Source organism: Lynx rufus, unplaced genomic scaffold (assembly GCF_022079265.1).
Source record: "Lynx rufus isolate CCGP_SWC_20201006 ecotype Redwood Valley unplaced genomic scaffold, mLynRuf1.p SCAF_4, whole genome shotgun sequence".
Taxonomy (NCBI): Eukaryota; Metazoa; Chordata; class Mammalia; order Carnivora; family Felidae; genus Lynx; species Lynx rufus.
Window position 1 is genome coordinate 14,159,999 of NW_025814856.1, and position 16,821 is coordinate 14,176,819.

At 42.0% G+C, this 16,821-nt stretch overlaps 1 protein-coding gene across 3 annotated transcripts; it reads left to right on the forward strand.

The window, feature by feature from the left end:
• Positions 1–181: 181 nt before the first annotated feature.
• On the forward strand, positions 182–16,093 carry ZNF502 (zinc finger protein 502). 3 transcript variants are annotated; one of them, XM_047096212.1, is made up of 3 exons: positions 182–270; positions 10,304–10,417; positions 10,918–16,093. In XM_047096212.1, exons 2-3 carry the CDS (start codon positions 10,363–10,365, stop codon positions 12,489–12,491), a joined length of 1,629 nt encoding a protein of 542 aa, XP_046952168.1. In that variant the 5' UTR covers positions 182–270; positions 10,304–10,362; the 3' UTR covers positions 12,492–16,093. The 3 variants fall into 3 exon arrangements, with proteins under 3 accessions (XP_046952168.1, XP_046952170.1, XP_046952169.1); XM_047096214.1 differs by lacking the exon at positions 182–270 and adding an exon at positions 281–932; XM_047096213.1 differs by lacking the exon at positions 182–270 and having other exon boundaries at positions 8,784–10,417.
• The last annotated feature ends 728 nt before the right edge of the window (positions 16,094–16,821 follow it).

A 16,821-nucleotide genomic window follows, 5' to 3' on the forward strand; every position in this document is an offset into this window, starting at 1 on the left:
GGTAGTCTTTAACGGGACATCAGGGACTCGGCTGTGTTTTGGGGGGAAACCAGGCCCGAATCGCTGCCTTCGAGCACGCCATCGAGATGCTCCTCCCGCTTCCTAGAGAGGCAGCGGAAGGATGCGCCCGACAAGGGGCGAGGAGCCGCTGGTGACGCACTACCGGCCGCGCCACTGCTTTTCCGGCCTGGCGGGTAAACCTGCTCCCTGGGCTGGCGCGCACCTGTGGGACAGTAGTTGCCGCCCCGCGGGGAGCCCCCGGACCTCACGGTGAGCGGGCGGGGCCTTCGGGAGGGGAAAGGAGCGGCTCCGGGCGCCCTCGGCTGGGGCGGCGGGCCGAGGCTTCTGTAGAAAGCCTGTCCCGACCCCCATCTCCCCCCAGATTGCTGCCTGCGCGTGCGGCCCGGAACTCCCAGCGGCCTCGGCACCGGGCCCTGCACGGAGCAGAAGTCTAAGAACATGGTGGAGGGAATGAACGAATGAGTGATGACTGAGTGATGGGTAGATAGGTGATCAAGAGCTAGGACCCGTGTTCGGAAACGAAGTCCCGGGGCTCAGAGTTCTCCGGCTGAGTACCAGCTACTCCCACCCCCCCGCCATGAATCCTGCAGCTCAGAAACATTTTTAGGGACCGTCGTAATAGGAAACGGCGGGAGTGTAAAGCGCACCAGGTGGCTAGTCTCGAGTCTCTGAGTCATAATTTTTGAGGCTACAGAGGCTGTTTCTTGATCTATAAAGTTGGACTTTCCAGTAGTCAGTTGACAGCATGTATGCGATAGCACATATGGAAACGTCAGTGTCTGGCTACAAAATTTTACTCTCCGTTACTTGCCGAACATGATCCAGAACTCAGGGGCGGGGCTACAGAATGAGTGACGTTGGAGCCTGCCGACTGCGAAGATGCAGCCAGTCTAGCGCTGGAAGATAGAGATGTGAGCGGATTTTTGTGATAATATTTTAAACTACACTTATTAACACTTAACATGTATCAGGCAATGTTCGAAGCAGTTGTGCTAATTTATTTGACCTAAACCGCAGTGTATTATCTGTAGTTCTTAATAAGCATGTTGAGATAGGGAAAGAATAGATGACTGTCTAAGGACACATTGCACTAAGTGACCCAAGGTGCAGAAGAGAGATCGACTGTGCTGCTGCAGCCTGCATGAGCAGGTTACTTTTGGCCAACCGACAAATCCAAGAAGGGCTTCAGAGAGGAGTACAGTTAAGTGTGGCCTTATTGAGGGAACTGTCGCTTCAAATTCATCAAAAACCCCGCCTGGCTTGCCCATAATCCTTTCTGGCTAATTAGTGAGAGGTAAGGAGGTGGCAGCGAGGAGAAAGCTTACAGGGTTTGAGGAGAGAGCTAGCTTTGTATTACTTTTAACAGGATTAAGCTATTAAAAGTTTCTTTCCTTTTTACCCTTCACCACAATACCTGTCTCTTCCCCAAAACCTGGATTCAGACACATCCTTTTATCATCTTAAAATCATTGACAGTCAGATTATTCTACACTAGGCATTGGTGGAGACACCTGTACATTCCTTTCTGGGGAATTTGTAGGCAAGGGGTTAGTAGACTATGGCCCACAGGCCAAATTTGGTCTGTCACCTGTTTCTGTAAAAAAAAAAAAAAAAAAAAAAAAAAAAGTCTTCTGAAACACAGCCGAGTTCATTTGTTTATATATTGTCTAGTTCCGTTTTTAAGCTACAAAGGCAAAGTTGAATAGCTATGACAGAGACCGACCATATAGCCCATGAAGCCTAAAATATTTAGTTTTCTAGCCCTTTACAGAAAATATTTGCAGTTTGACATGAACTGCTGACAGCTCAGATGACCCACGCTTGGAGGAGAGGGTTGACACCAAGATGACTTTTCTTCTCCGTAGATTTTAGTATCAAACATGATGATGCCTGACCCCTGTGGAATGCCTGCCATGTGGAAGACATCTTTATAAATGTTTTATATGAACTAACTCATTTAGTTAAGGATTCACAGAATGTTAAAGCTGAATGGATTCATGGATATTATCTGTTTTGTCAGTTTTGTCAGATAAATAGCTAGTCCTTTAGGCCCATTCACATGGGCTGTGACAGCAGTTTCTGATTCCCAGTTCAGTTCACTTTAATCTTTCTCTGAACAAGAGGCCAATACCATACCCATTTGGTCTGGCATTTTGATGTTGTTTTGGTTTCTGGTTTTTTTGGTTGTGAAACCTGTGAGCAAGAACTGTCATTTTTGTTTTATGTGATTGTTTCTCTCACTGTCAAAATAATTCATGCTTGTTGTAGGGAAAGTGAAATATATAGAAGAGTATAAAGGACAAAGGAAAGTAACACATTAAATGACCCAGGGATCAGTGTGTTAACATTTTGGTGGATTTTCTTCTGTTCTTTGTATTTTGTATATATCTGCGTATTAATAATAGTTTCTGTTTATTGGATGTTTACTTAGTACTGGTATATGTATGCATATTTTTTATTTTAATGTTTTGCATTCTGGGTTTTTAAAATTTTTAAAAAATGTTTATTTAATTTTGAGAGAGAAACAGAGCACGAGTGGGGGAGGGGCAGAGAGAGAGGGAGACACAGAATCTGAAGTAGGCTCCAGGCTCTGAGCTGTCAGCACAGAACCCAACTCAGGGCCCGAACCCACAAACTGTGAGATTATGACCTGAGCTGAAGTCAGACGCTTAACCGACTGAGCCACCCAGGTGCCCCCCAAAATGATCTTTTTAAGGTCTTTTCTTCCAGAGTGTAGCTCTTATATTAACAACCATTACATCTATATATCAAGACTGGTGGTTCCAATTAGTCAGTGAGGTCCAGGTTTTTGAGAGCTGTTAATATGTCCTTGAGCCATTACTGTAGCAGAGTTAAAAGGTGTACCTTTGAAGTTTTAGATTGAGGTTATCAGTTTCATTCATGAGCAAAGGCAGGAGTCCTGAGAATTATATGCTGTATTTCTCTGCAGATTCATTCACTAAAAGGTTCTCCAGTTCCCATACACAAAAGTTTATGAAGTTGCCAGATTCTGCTTCTCTGCCCTCACCCCATTTCAGAACAATAACCACTGAGAATCAATCTTCCTCTGTAACCATTGAGAACCAGATGTTGTAATAAGCATTTAGGAATTTTGTAGTGAACAAGACAAACAACCCCTTGACTTCATGACACCTAAGAGACCAGCAGAGCGAATACAACAAAATCAAGCAGGCATTTAGATAATTTTTCTAAAATCAAATTTATGTAGTTTTCTCTTGTTCCTTTTTTAAAAGTTAAAAAAAATTTTTTTTAAATGTTTTGAGAGACAGAGCACGAGTGGGGGAGGGGCAGAGAACAAGGGAGACACAGAATCTGAAGCAGGCTCCAGGCTCTGAGCTGTCAGGACAGAGCCTGATGCGGGGCGCGAACTCACAAACCGTGAGATCGTGACCTGAACTGAAGTTGGACGCTTAACCGAAGAAGCCACCCGGGTGTTCCCCTTTTTAAAAAGTTTTAAATATTAATTTCGGTATTGTTAACACAGAGTATTCTATTTCGGTGTTCAATAGAGTGATTGAACAATTCCATACATTACTCAGTGCTCATCGTGATAAGTGTACCTTTTTTAAAAAATATATTCATTGTTGAGATAGTGGGAGAGCATGAGTCAGGGAGGGGCAGAGAGAGAGAGAGAGAGAGAGAGAGAGAGAGAGAGAGAGAGAGAGAATCCAAAGCAGGCTCCAGGCTCTGAGCTGTCAGCCCAGAGCCTGATTCGGATCTCAAACCCACAAACCATGAGATCATGATCTGAGCCAAAGTTGGACAATTAACTGACTGAGCCACCCAGGCATCCTGATAAGTGTACTCTTTAATCCCTATCACCTATTTCACCCATCCCCCTCCCATCAGCCCTCTGGGAACCATTAGTTTGTTCTCTGTGGTTAAGAGTCTGTTTCTTGGTTTAGCTCTCTCTTTTTTCTTTGCTCATTTTTAAAAAATGTTTATTTATTTATTTTTGAGGGAGGGAAGGAGAGGGGTAGAGAGAGAAAGAGAGACTCTAAAGCAGGCTCTACTGTCAGTGCAGAGCCCGATGTGGGGTTGATCCCACGAACTGTGAGATCATGACCTGATCCGAAATCAAGAGTGGGATGCTCAACCAACTGAGCCACCCAGGTGTCCCTCGTTTGTTTTGGTTCTTAAATTCCACATGAGTGAAATCATACACTATTTGTCTTTCTCTGACTTATTAAACTTAACATACTGTCTAGCTCTATGTTGTTGCAGATGGCAAGATTTTATTTTTTTATGGCTGAGTAATATTCCATTGTGTATATATACATCTTTATCCATTCATCTACTGATGGACACTTAAGCGGCTTGCATTATTTGGCTATTGTAAATAATGCTGCAATAAACATAGGGGTGCATGTGTCACTTTGAATTAATGTTTTTGTGTTTTTTGGGTAAATACCTAGTAGTATAATTACTGGATCATAGAGTAGTTCTATTTTTAACTTTCTGAGGAACCTCCATTCTGTTCCCACAGTGGCTGCACTAGTTTCCATTCCCACCAACAGTGCACGAGGCTTTCTTTTTCTCCACATTGTCTTCAACGTTTGTTTCTTGTGTTTCCGATTTTTGGTTTTGTATTCTCCTATTTTAACATACTATATTTTCTCATGAATATTCTTTGAGAATAGGACTTTTAAGAGTTATAAAATCTATTGTATCGATATGCCATCAATGTTTATTTGCCCAGTGTGATCTTTGTACTTAAATTTCTGTGCCTATCGCTGATTATATTTTTTCCCTTTTTTCTCTGATTATTGAAGCTGTTTATTCTTATAGGAAAACTTTAAAACATTACACAAAGATAGGCCTTAAGACAAAAGTTTACCATAATCGTATTCTTCAGAGATGATCATGGTTAACAATTTGATATATATTCTTAGAGATTTAAGTTAGTTTTTAAAAAAGAAAGCAAGATGTAGATAATAGGGGAAATTTGGGAAGTAGAGGGGAAAATCATTCATAATATACCATATTACCATAGTGATTGATGATTAATTTTCCTTCTTGACTTTATTCATATGCACATTTTAACATATATGCTTGATAGTATTATGTACTTTAAAATTTTATATCCTGCATGTTTTTCATTTATATAGAGCATATTTTTCCAAATGATCACATATTTTCATTTTTAATTGTTTTAATGTCTATATAATTGCCACCACATGAAAGTACCATGATTTGCTAAGCATCAGTGTCCGTTAGTAGAAAGATTGTGTTTTCCAACAACATTGCAGGGTATTTTTTTTTAATGTTTATTTATTTCTGAGACAGAGACAGAGCATGAGTGGGGGAGGGGCAGAGACAGAGAAGGGGGACACACAGAATCCAAAGCAGGCTCCAGGCTCTGAACTGACAGCACAGAGCCTGACGTGGGGCTCGAACCCACAGACCTCGACATCATGACCTGAGCTGAAGCCTGACGCTCAACCGACTGAGCCACCCAGGCACCCCCCCCCTTTTTTTTTTACAGGTAACAAAAGAATACAGCTTTTTTCTTCTTTGAGAAGTTCCTTCTTTCTGAGAAAGTTCTTTTTCTTTTTTTAATCTTTGTTTATTTTTGAGAGAGAGAAGGAGTGCAAGCAGGGGAGGAACAGAGAAGGAGACACAGAATCCGAAGCAGGCTCCAGGCTTTGGGCTGTCAGAACAGAGCTGGAGGCGGGCATCAAACTCACAAACTGCGAGTTCATGACTTGAGCCAAGGTGGGATGCTTAACAGACTGAGCCACGGAGAGGTGCCCTGAGAGAGTTCTATTAGTAGAATTACTGTTCTACTATTTGAAGAATATAGGCATTTTATAGGCATACTGATGACTCTAAGGACCTTCTGAGATACATTGTATGTACTTAGTGAGTATTCTTTATTTAAAAAAAATTTTTTTAAATGTATATTTATTTATTTATTTTAACATTTATTTATTTTTTAGACAGAGAGAGAGCATGAACAGGGGAGGGTCAGAGAAAGAGGGAGACACAGAATCTGAAACAGGCTCCAGGCTCTGAGCTGTCAGCACAGAGCCTGACGCGGGCTCGAACGCATGGACCGCGAGATCATAACCTGAGCCGAAGTCGGACGCTTAACCGACTGAGCCACCCAGGCGCCCCTAATGTTTATTTATTTTTGAGAGAGACAGAGACAAAATGCAAGTGGGGTAGGGCAGAGAGAGAGAGAGGGAGACACAGACTCTGAAGCAGACTCCAGGCTCTGAGCTATCAGCACAGAGCCTGACGCGGGGCTCAGTCTCACGAGCTGCAAGATCATGACCTGAGCGGAAGTCGGACGCTCAACTGACTGAGCCACCCAGGCGCCCCAGATAGTGAATATTCTTATCTGAGTTCCTATACTCACAAAATGGTGATCCTGTATTCCAACCGCAACTTAGCCTACAACTTTAAGACCTGATGTATATTGCCAAAGTATCTCTAGGAGGGAGAATGGTACTAGTTTACGTTCCCATTGCTGGTATATGAGAAGCTCTTTCCCCATACCTTTGCCAGTCTTTTTTTTTTTTTTTAAACATTTATTTTTATTTTTTGAGAGACATAGAGACAGAGCGTGAGTGGGGGAGGGGCAGAGAGAGAGAGGGAGTCACAGATTCTGAAGCAGGCTCCAGGCCCTGAGCTGTCAGCACAGAACCCTACCCGGGGCTCAAACTCACGACCCATGAGATCACAATCTGAGCCAAAGTGGGATGCTTAGCCAACTGAGCCACCCAGATGCCCCTGCCAGTCTTGACTTTTAGCACTAAAAAGAAAATTTCCAATTTGACCTAAAAATAGATTCTTTATTCTTTTCAATTTCTTTGATTACCACCAAGATGGAATTTTGTTTTGATAGGTTTATTGGCCTTTTGTTATTTATTTATTTATTTATTTATTTATTTATTTATTTATTTATTTATTGTCTTTTATAATTCTTGCTCTATGTTATACTTCCCATATTTTTTATGAGTTCATCTTTTTTCCTTACTCATTAATAAGAAGTCTTTTATCCATTAGGTCCATCTACTCCTTGATGTATAAATCAAAAGTACTTCTCCCAGATTTTGTCCTTTGATTTTATTTGTATTTTGGATATAGAGATTGTTGCTTTTCTGTGACCAGATTTATCAAGTTTTGTCCTTTGTGGTTTGTGTTTTTTTGCATAATGCTTAGAAAAGTCTTCTCTAATCCTAAAGTCAGTCATTTCTTAATATTTTGTGGTTTCACTTTTTGTATGTAACCCTTTAATCAGTTTAGATTTATTTTGGTATATGGTGTGAGGTAGGAATCTTACTAAGTGTTTTTTTCCAGGTAAGCAACAGTTGCAACATAATTCATAAGTAATCAATTTTGTATGACTAGAAATGCCAATTTTCTCATATATTAAATTCTTTTATTTATTTCTCTTTGGGGATTAGGAATCTCTAAAATCAAAAGCCAGAGTTAAACTTCCTTTTATTTTTATTTTATTTAAAAAAATTTTTTATGTTTATTTCAGAGAGAGAGAGAGACAAAATGTAAGCAGGGGAGGGGCAGAGAGAGAGGGAGACACAGAATCTGAGGTAGGCTCCAGGCTCTGAGCTGTCAGCACAGAGCCTGATGCAGGGCTTGAGCTCACCAACTATGAGATCATGACCTGAGCCAAAGTCGGACACTTAACCGACTGAGCCACCCAGGCACCCCAAACTTCCTTTTATTTATTTATTTTTATTTTTTAATTTTTTTTTTTCAGCGTTTTTTATTTATTTTTGGGACAGAGAGAGACAGAGCATGAACGGGGGAGGAGCAGAGAGAGAGGGAGACACAGAATCGGAAACAGGCTCCAGGCTCTGAGCCATCAGCCCAGAGCCCGACGCGGGGCTCGAACTCACGGACCGCGAGATCGTGACCTGGCTGAAGTCGGACGCTTAACCGACTGAGCCACCCAGGCGCCCCAAAACTTCCTTTTAAATATGTAAACTCATTGTTGAGGTTTTCCTAGCCACACTCATTTGTTGGTTTTATCTGTTACTCCCAGGATGTTAATTACTCTCTTTATGACACTTCTGTATTCCAGATATGTAAGTCTAGTTTCTACTTGGATATTTGAAAACTACACGTATCTTCTTTCTCTCCAGACTAGTGTTCCCATTCTCTCTAAAGGCCACTGTCATCACTCAAGCCCTAAACTGGCAAATTATCTTGACTTCTCCCTCACCCTTACACCTCTCCTAAATATTCATCCAGTCCTGTGGATTTTGTCTCTTAGTTGGTCCAGTCTCTTTACTGGACTGCTGAAACAACCTCCCACGGAAGCTTCCAGCCTTCATCTTGCCTCTCCACCTTCCACCGTTCATACACAGTTTTCCTCTGTGCTATGGGCAGAAGGATGTGTGGTTTTTTTTTTTTTAAACGTTTATTTATTAAAAAAATTTTTTAATGTTTATTTTTTGAGAGAGAGCATGAGCAGGGGAGGGGCAGAGAGAGAGGGAGACAGAGAATTCGAAGCAGGCTCCAGGCTCTGAGCTGTCAGCACAGGCTTGAACCCACGAACTGTGAGATCATGACCTGAGTTGAAGTCGGACGCTTAACCAACTGAGCCACCCAGGCGCCCCAGTGTTTACTTATTTTTGAGAGAGAAAGAGAGAGTGCAAGTGGGGAATGGGCAGAGAGGAGGGAGACGCAGAGTCCGAAGCAGGCTCCAAGCTCTCTCTGTCAGCACAGAGCCTAATGTGGAGCTCAAACTCATGAACTCTGAGATTGTGACTGGAGCTGAAGTCAGACACTTAACTGTCTGAGCCACCCAGGTGCCCCAGGATATGTTTTTTGTTTAAACAGTAGATATACTCATGTTACTTTTTGCCCCCAAACCTTTTCATATTCCTTTTGTGGCTTTCTACTCACTTTCAGGTAAATTCCTTAAAATGTTTTTCAGGGTTGGATTTGATCTGGCTTTTTCTTGCCTCAGGCTTCATGTCTTATTTTTGTGCTTAATAGTTTGTCTTACTGGATCTCTTTTTCATTTTTCTAAAGTACTGAGCAGGATTCCTTTTGTGTATCGTTTCATATCTCTGGTATATTCTCTTCTGTCCTTACCTGTCTCATTCCTTTTTATCTCTTTTTCAGCGAGGCTTTCTTTCCCAGACTACATCAGGGCCCCTCTGCTCTACATTCCAGCATCTCATATTTCTACTTTTGTAATTCCCATAATTGTAACTACACTTTAACGTCTTTGTCCAGCTGTAATGTAAGTTCTGGGCAGGTCGGGGCACGTCTGACTTTTTCTTCACTGTTTACCTCTGATTGTACTGAAACCCCACTCTACTTCATGGTTCTCTATAGGATTGTGTTGTGGGTTCTTTCTATGCCCCTCTTGTAGAATAGGATCAGGAAATCCCAGATAGAATGCTCTTAAACCTTTAAAATTGAGCACAGAGCCACAGGCTTTGGATGAGAATACCACAGTACCAGCCTTATGTATTTCAGTACACTTGTGCCATGCATACATGTGTTTTGAGCACTCGGTTATGGTAAAATCATCTCTGTCTTCCTATTTCCTTGAAATAATGCTGCAGATTCTTCTTTTTCACTTCAGGATTATATGGAGAGACATTTTTGGATGAACAGTTGTGACTAAATATTACAAACATGAGAAACTCTGTACTATTTTTGCAATTTTTTTTTCTAAGTGAAAAATTATTTCACAATTTAAATGAATTTTTTTCCCTTTTAAACTGCAGCCTACACTCTTCATGTTGAGCTGTGCCTGAAGAGAAACTGTTTAGTTGATCTGACCTCTAGAAGAAAGGGCAATCAGTATACTTTCAAGTTGTACAAATAGAGTTCCCTCACTATTGTCCAGCTCCATAGCATATAGTGGAGATGAGTGAATTAGACTTTAAAGCATTAGTTTTACTGTGAGGCCATTTCCCTGTGCAACTTTTGATTATATTGACTTTTTATATGGATTGTTGTATATAAAGACAGGGCACTAATTAACGTGAATACTTCCATCCACTTCATAGGTATCATTCTGATTTATTCATCCAGCGCTTGAGTGTTTGCTAATGTGTCAGTCTGGCCGTCACTTTTTATACAGCTGACCAATGGCATTTGTGAAGCTGGAAGGCTGGAAGCCCACTGCGATTTGTGCTGATGCAGTCGCTCTGCTATCTAGACATTTTGTGTCAGTTAGTAGATAGTGTTCCTAGGCAACCGTTCTTTCTCATTTTCCTGTTTACTGGGACAGTGATATCCCCTCCCCCACCTTTTTTCCCCCTATGAGCAGGGCTCCCAGTTTTCCAACTCTGAAGTGTTTTCCTATCAAAGCAAAGAGAAGATTTGTGGATGTTGAATATGCAAGGAGCTGAAGAGCAAGAGCTCAGAAGAGAGGTTTGTCCAGGTGAGTGAGCAAAAGGGAAAACCAGGGGGACAGACAGCGGGACTTTGGACATTGTACAAGAGAAAGTGACCGAAGCTCAGGAAGGAAGATTACCCTGTGTTTTAGGGATGCTGGGGGGACATTGGGGAAGATGTGGGTGAGCGTCTCCTGGGACCAACTTTCCCCAGTACTCATTTTGTCTCCTTTCCAGCATTCGCTTGTCCATTTGCCCATGGTCCACTCTGAATACAAACCACGCCCTGATCTTCATTGTTTTCCCTGTATTTCTACTGTCTCTGGTTCTCTCACTTCCTCTTCTGTGGGGCACCTTATTAATGGTGGTCACCTTACCCTAACACAGATCTCTTCCACCACTTGTAATTGAATTACTTGCTCTACTTGCTTTTATTGGCCCTTACTTATATGCCATTATTGAGTCACGTCAGAATTAGGCCCCTGTAACTTAAGGGGCTTCCCCTCTGGCCTGCACGAGAGATATTCACTCTGATGTCTTCTTTCAGATTTGATGAGCAAGTCTGTTCCAGAGCAGGATGTCTCTGAAATTGATTCACCAGGGATAGTAGCAAAGAGATTACAAGACGATGCATACCAGGATTCTACATTTGGAGAAAAATATGCATGTGAGAGCATGAAGGAAAACCCTTCTGGAGAGGTTCCTGGATCATGTCTTTTCAAAGAAGGAGGTTTTGGGGGAATAACTTTTATCCACAAGGAAGCATCTCCTGAAATGATTAGCCAAGAATATAATTTTGAGAGAAGCTTACTTTTGACTTCAAGCTTTGTTACACATCTCAGGGTTTCTACACAAGAGAGCCTACATCAGTGGGAGACAAGTAGCACACACACCAATGAGATTTCAGACCAGAGTAAATGTCCAACCCTCTCTACACAGAAAAAGCCTTGGGAATGTAACGAATGTGGAAAAACTTTTACTCAGAGCTCATCCCTTACCCAGCATCAGAGGACTCATACTGGAGAGAGGCCCTATGCATGTGAGGAATGTGGGAAAGCCTTTAGTCGTAGCTCCTTCCTTGTTCAACATCAAAGAATTCACACTGGAGTAAAACCATATGGATGTGAGCAGTGTGGGAAAACATTTCGGTGTCGGTCATTTCTTACTCAGCATCAGAGAATCCATACTGGAGAGAAACCTTATAAATGTAATGAATGTGGGAATTCCTTCCGCAATCATTCACATCTCACTGAACATCAGCGAATTCACACTGGAGAGAAACCTTACAAATGTAATCGATGTGGGAAGGCATTCAATCAGAACACACACCTCATTCATCATCAGAGGATTCACACTGGTGAGAAACCTTATTTATGCAATGAATGTGGCTCTTCTTTTCGTAAACACTCAAATCTTACACAACACCAGAGAATTCACACTGGGGAAAAACCCCATAAATGTGATGAATGTGGGAAAACTTTTCAAACAAAGGCAAACCTCTCTCAGCATCAGAGAATTCATACTGGAGAGAAACCCTATAAATGTAAGGAATGTGGCAAAGCCTTTTGTCAGAGCCCATCCCTTATTAAACACCAGCGAATTCATACTGGAGAAAAACCTTATAAGTGTAAGGAATGTGGCAAAGCGTTTACTCAGAGCACCCCACTCACTAAACATCAGAGAATTCACACAGGGGAGAGACCCTACAAATGCAGTGAATGTGGTAAAGCCTTCATTCAGAGCATTTGCCTCATTCGGCATCAGAGAAGTCACACTGGAGAAAAACCCTATAAGTGCAATGAATGTGGGAAGGGCTTTAATCAGAATACCTGCCTCACTCAGCATATGAGAATTCATACTGGAGAGAAGCCCTATAAATGTAAAGAATGTGGGAAAGCCTTTGCTCATAGCTCATCTCTTACTGAACATCATAGAACACACACTGGTGAGAAGCTCTATAAATGTAGCGAGTGCGAGAAAACTTTCCGCAAGTATGCACACCTTAGTGAACATTACAGAATTCACACTGGTGAGAAGCCTTATGAATGCATTGAATGTGGAAAATTCTTCAGACATAGTTCAGTCCTTTTCAGACATCAGAAACTTCACAATGGTGAATAACCCTGGCATTCAGGTTATGACAGCTTCTCTAGAAATAGTGACTAGGAATCTGGCTGGGGCCAGGGGGGGCAGGTACATTTCCTGGAGGGAGCACCGACTGTTACACTCAGAAGAGTATTTCCAGTTATGGAGGCGGGAGCTTGGAGAATGCAGAGCCTACAGCTGGGCATCTGGGAATTCAGGGTAGAAAGGAAGTTCCCTGCTTTTCAGATGAATCTTTGCTGCTTGCCACTTCTTGTGACTTTCATACCTTGAGGTGCCATTGTTTAGTTAGCACTTGTGTTTCCCTTACTGCACTCCTGCCCCACCTTCCCAGCTTGTGACCTGTGTTCTCTGGCCAGTAGGCTGAGGTGCTTTCCCAAACATTCAGTGTGAAAGTGGCAAGAGTTCTGAGGTAGTGCTAAGTAGCCTCCAGGTATCTGAGGCTGCTTTCAACATGTGATCTGTAGACGTGGTCTCATGAAGGAGAGGCGGAAATAAGGGAAAACAAAGAATCCTTATTCATTCAACAAATAAGGGGGTATGTGGCAAGCACTGGGCTTATGTCTACAGATATGTTAGTGAAGAAGGCTTTTCTCGGGGTGAGGGAGATTTTTCCTGATCCTTTCAAGATGGAAGGCAATTTGGGGCTAAAGTGGAAGTAGGAGGTCAAGAGAAACTTATCTTGAGCGATGCCAGTTTGCAAAGCAGATCTGCTCAGAAGGCCAGGAAGCGGAAGGTCCAACCTTTGTCCCAGAGGAACACTGACTTACCCAGGAGGGACATAGTATGTGCTAGGCTGCTGGTGCTGAGGGACAACGTCCAAACAACCGTTAATGGGTGTTTAGGGAGGGGAAACCATTGGTGATAAAGACAGCCTTTTAGGTTGGCTGGATTCAGGGCTGCCGGACCAGTCCTTAAGAGAATGTTGGTCATTGTAGCGGGGAGGGCTAGGTTTCATTTAATTGTGCCATTGGTAGCTATAAACAGATTAGTTAGGTTTCAGGTGTTTCCGTTTTTATTGGCACTATCTCATTCTTGGATATTTTACCCTTCCCTGCAGGTTAGGTGTAATTAGGGAAACACTGTCATGGGATAAATTTGGAAAGTGTTCTAGAGAGAATTACCTCTTTTTCAAATCCTTGAATGTTGAGACAGCACAGTTAGCCACTGACTATGATGGTATTTTATTCTTTTAAGAGAGAAGGCATGTTTTTTTCCTTTATTTCCTTACTCCCTTTCATGTTCTTCACTGCTACCCAGAGCTTGAGCTCTGAGAGATGAGGTGAGGATAGCCGTTGTCTGGTATTTGGAAGAGTTTCTATGCTCTGAAGTTTATACAGTTTCAAAAATAATGACTGTTAAAAACAAAGTCAGTTGATTCTGGAATGGTTGGTTACTTAGAACTCAGTATTAATTTTTTTCCAGAGCAACTGTCTTGTAAGTAGTGGTTTGAGCTATTAGTTACCATGAATAGGAGCGTGGCAGAAATATCACTCTTTTCCTCTCTAGCTGTGAAGAGTATATTTTCAAAACCTGCCACAGGGCAACTAATAATTGAGTAAATCAATGCTTTATGGACAAAAGTAACCCTGTTAAAACTTCATGTTCATGAAAAATTATATTATTGAAAGGAAATATTGATGTATTTGTACTAAGTGAAAATAACGCTAAAGAATTCATTGCTGACACATAGTAAATGTGTAATAAATAATTGTTGAATTAATATATTTTAATCAAACTTTGCCCACCAGAAACTTTAGCAACTTCCTGGGTTATGTAGGTGTTTAGAATATTTATACACTACTATCTTTAGAGTCTTGAGATTAGAGAGAATTGGGAGAGTTTTCTTAAGGAAGAAATGGGAAATCTAAGGATGAGACATCTCCAACTTTTTGTTTGAAAGCTTTTTAAAAATAGAATAGACACAACTCTTTTTTAAAATGGTACCATTTTCACTTCCTGGGAAAACAGGAAGGAAAGGAACTTGTCATCTTTCCACCCTCCTTATCCCGTATTCTCACACTTGCAAATATTTGCTCCTCGCAAAATTCTCTCATTCTCTGGCCAACCACGTGCCTACTTACTCTAGCTTGGCCCCAAATCCTGGAAATGCCCCCTCTGTCAATCTTGTACTCAGTCTTCGTATCCAAGCAGCCACTGTATCCTGCTTACATCTCCTAAATCTCAAAGCCATTTCCATTGCTACTGCTTTAGTCCACTCCCCAGTTTATTTCCTAGACCATTTTCCTATTTTCCCAGTCAGTCTTCCAGTTACCCCACTAGGTCTTTCACATTTCTTCTTGATGGTCTTTGAAAGACACAACTAGCAGTGCTGCTGTTACCTCAGAATATTCTAGCCCCTTAAAAGGCACATAAGGCTCCTATGTTGGCCCATGCCTACATCATCATCCTCAGGTGCCATTCCCTGCATTGCATGCTGTTCCATTGTGCAAATTCCATGATTCCCCATCACTGCTGGACTCAACTTTGGCACCTTTGGCACATCCTGTTTTTATTGCCTCAATATCCTTCCTTCTGCTTGCCTGGGAAGCTCCCCTTTGTCACTTGTGAACGTGCTCATGCAACATCTCCTTTGAAGCTGTGTCTGGCCTCACATATTTTTTATTTTTGTATTTTAGATCTTCATTTTGTTTATCATGTTACATTGTAATGGCTTGTTTACAGATTTTTTCCCACTGAACTATCAGCTCTGTCAAAGCTGGGGCCATGTGATATTTGTTCAGGTTTGTATCCACAGTCCCTGGAATTTAGAGTGTGTTCAGTAAATATTTGTTGAGCTACACTAAAATGTTGAGTCAGACATTTCTCCATGCCTCCCTGCCAGGCTATAACTTAGGTCCACAGTTACCAGCAGAAAGGAGGTGTGGTAAGTATAGGAGCGTGTCCATGAAGTGTTTGCCAGGTGCGAGAACTCCAAACCTTTCCCCGAGATACAGATGGTGTGGTTGTATTAAGCAGAGGGTCTCTTAAGAGAAAGTAACCTTTTGTAGCAAAAACCCCCAAAACTCCACTTGTTATAAACTAGCCATTTAAATGTCCCATCACAATTTAACCGAGTATTTTCAGACGTCACATTGATGTCAGGGTCAACCGGAAGAGGCAAATGCAGCTGTAGAAGCACAACCACTTCAGCTGGAATATCCCTGAAATAAGCAGGAGCTGAATAGTGATGCTGGCCTGGCGGGAGAGCGATCGAGCTTAGTAGCAATCCCAACCATGGAAGCGCTTCCTGAGCTCATGGCTTTCCTTGGCTCGGGATGATAAAGAGCTGGAATATGTTGCTTATTCTCAGTGTGCTGAAATGTAGTATGTGATTTCAGAAGGACATGGCATGAGGCCACATCAGATCCTCAAAACTAATAGAGACAACAGGTGGTTGGACTTGCCCAAGGTCACACCGCTAGTAAGTGTCATGTGAAATTTAAATTCCTGTATCTTTTCTTGCTTTTCCTCCAGATTTCTCTTTATTGGTCATACTTCTGTTCCATGATGCCCCTTTAGTTGTTTATTATAGAGTTGACCACTTAGGGCTCCACTCTTGCCCTGCTTGTGAGGATGGGAGGAGCTTGTTTTAAGATTATATTTATTTTGAAAGTTTATTATTTTTTTATTTTGAAAGACGGCACAAGTGGGGGAGGGGCAGCAAAGGAGAGGGACACAGAAAGGATCCCAAGCCGACTCTGCACTGCCAGCACACAGTCTAATGTAGGGCTTGAACCCACAAACCATGAGATCATGACCTGAGCTGAAGTCAGATGCTCCACTGACTGAACCACCTAGGTGTCCCTTAAGATTTTATTTTTTAAGTAATCTCTGTACCCAAGATGGGGCTTGAACTCACAATCTCAAGATCAAGAGTCACATGCCCTACTGACTGAGACAGCTGGGTGCCCCGAGAGCTCCTTTTAGATGAAAAAGCTTTTTTGCCCTCAGACCTTTCTGTGTGTGTGAGAAATAAAATGGTTTTGCATTTTGATTTTGCCTTTATTCCTACATAATGCAGAAGTGTAGCTTTGACCTCAGGTGGCTTCGGTTTCACTCTCCTTCAGCTACTGGCCACCACAGGACTAAGGTCATTTTAGTTTTGTGGAATGGTTTTGGTGTCCACTTCCCCCCTCACCCCTTCCATTTTCTACCTCTTTGAAGAAGCTCAGCCCAAATTATGTTAAGCCCCAGATTCATATTTCCAGTGAATTGCTCTGCCTAGGGTACCCCACTCTAGTTAGTTGCCACACAGCAGAGCCTGCTGAGTTAGATTCTTTGAAGCCTAAAAGTTAAGGAAAAATGGTTTGGCCTAGGCTCTTTGGCCCGTGGGATGTCAGGGCTT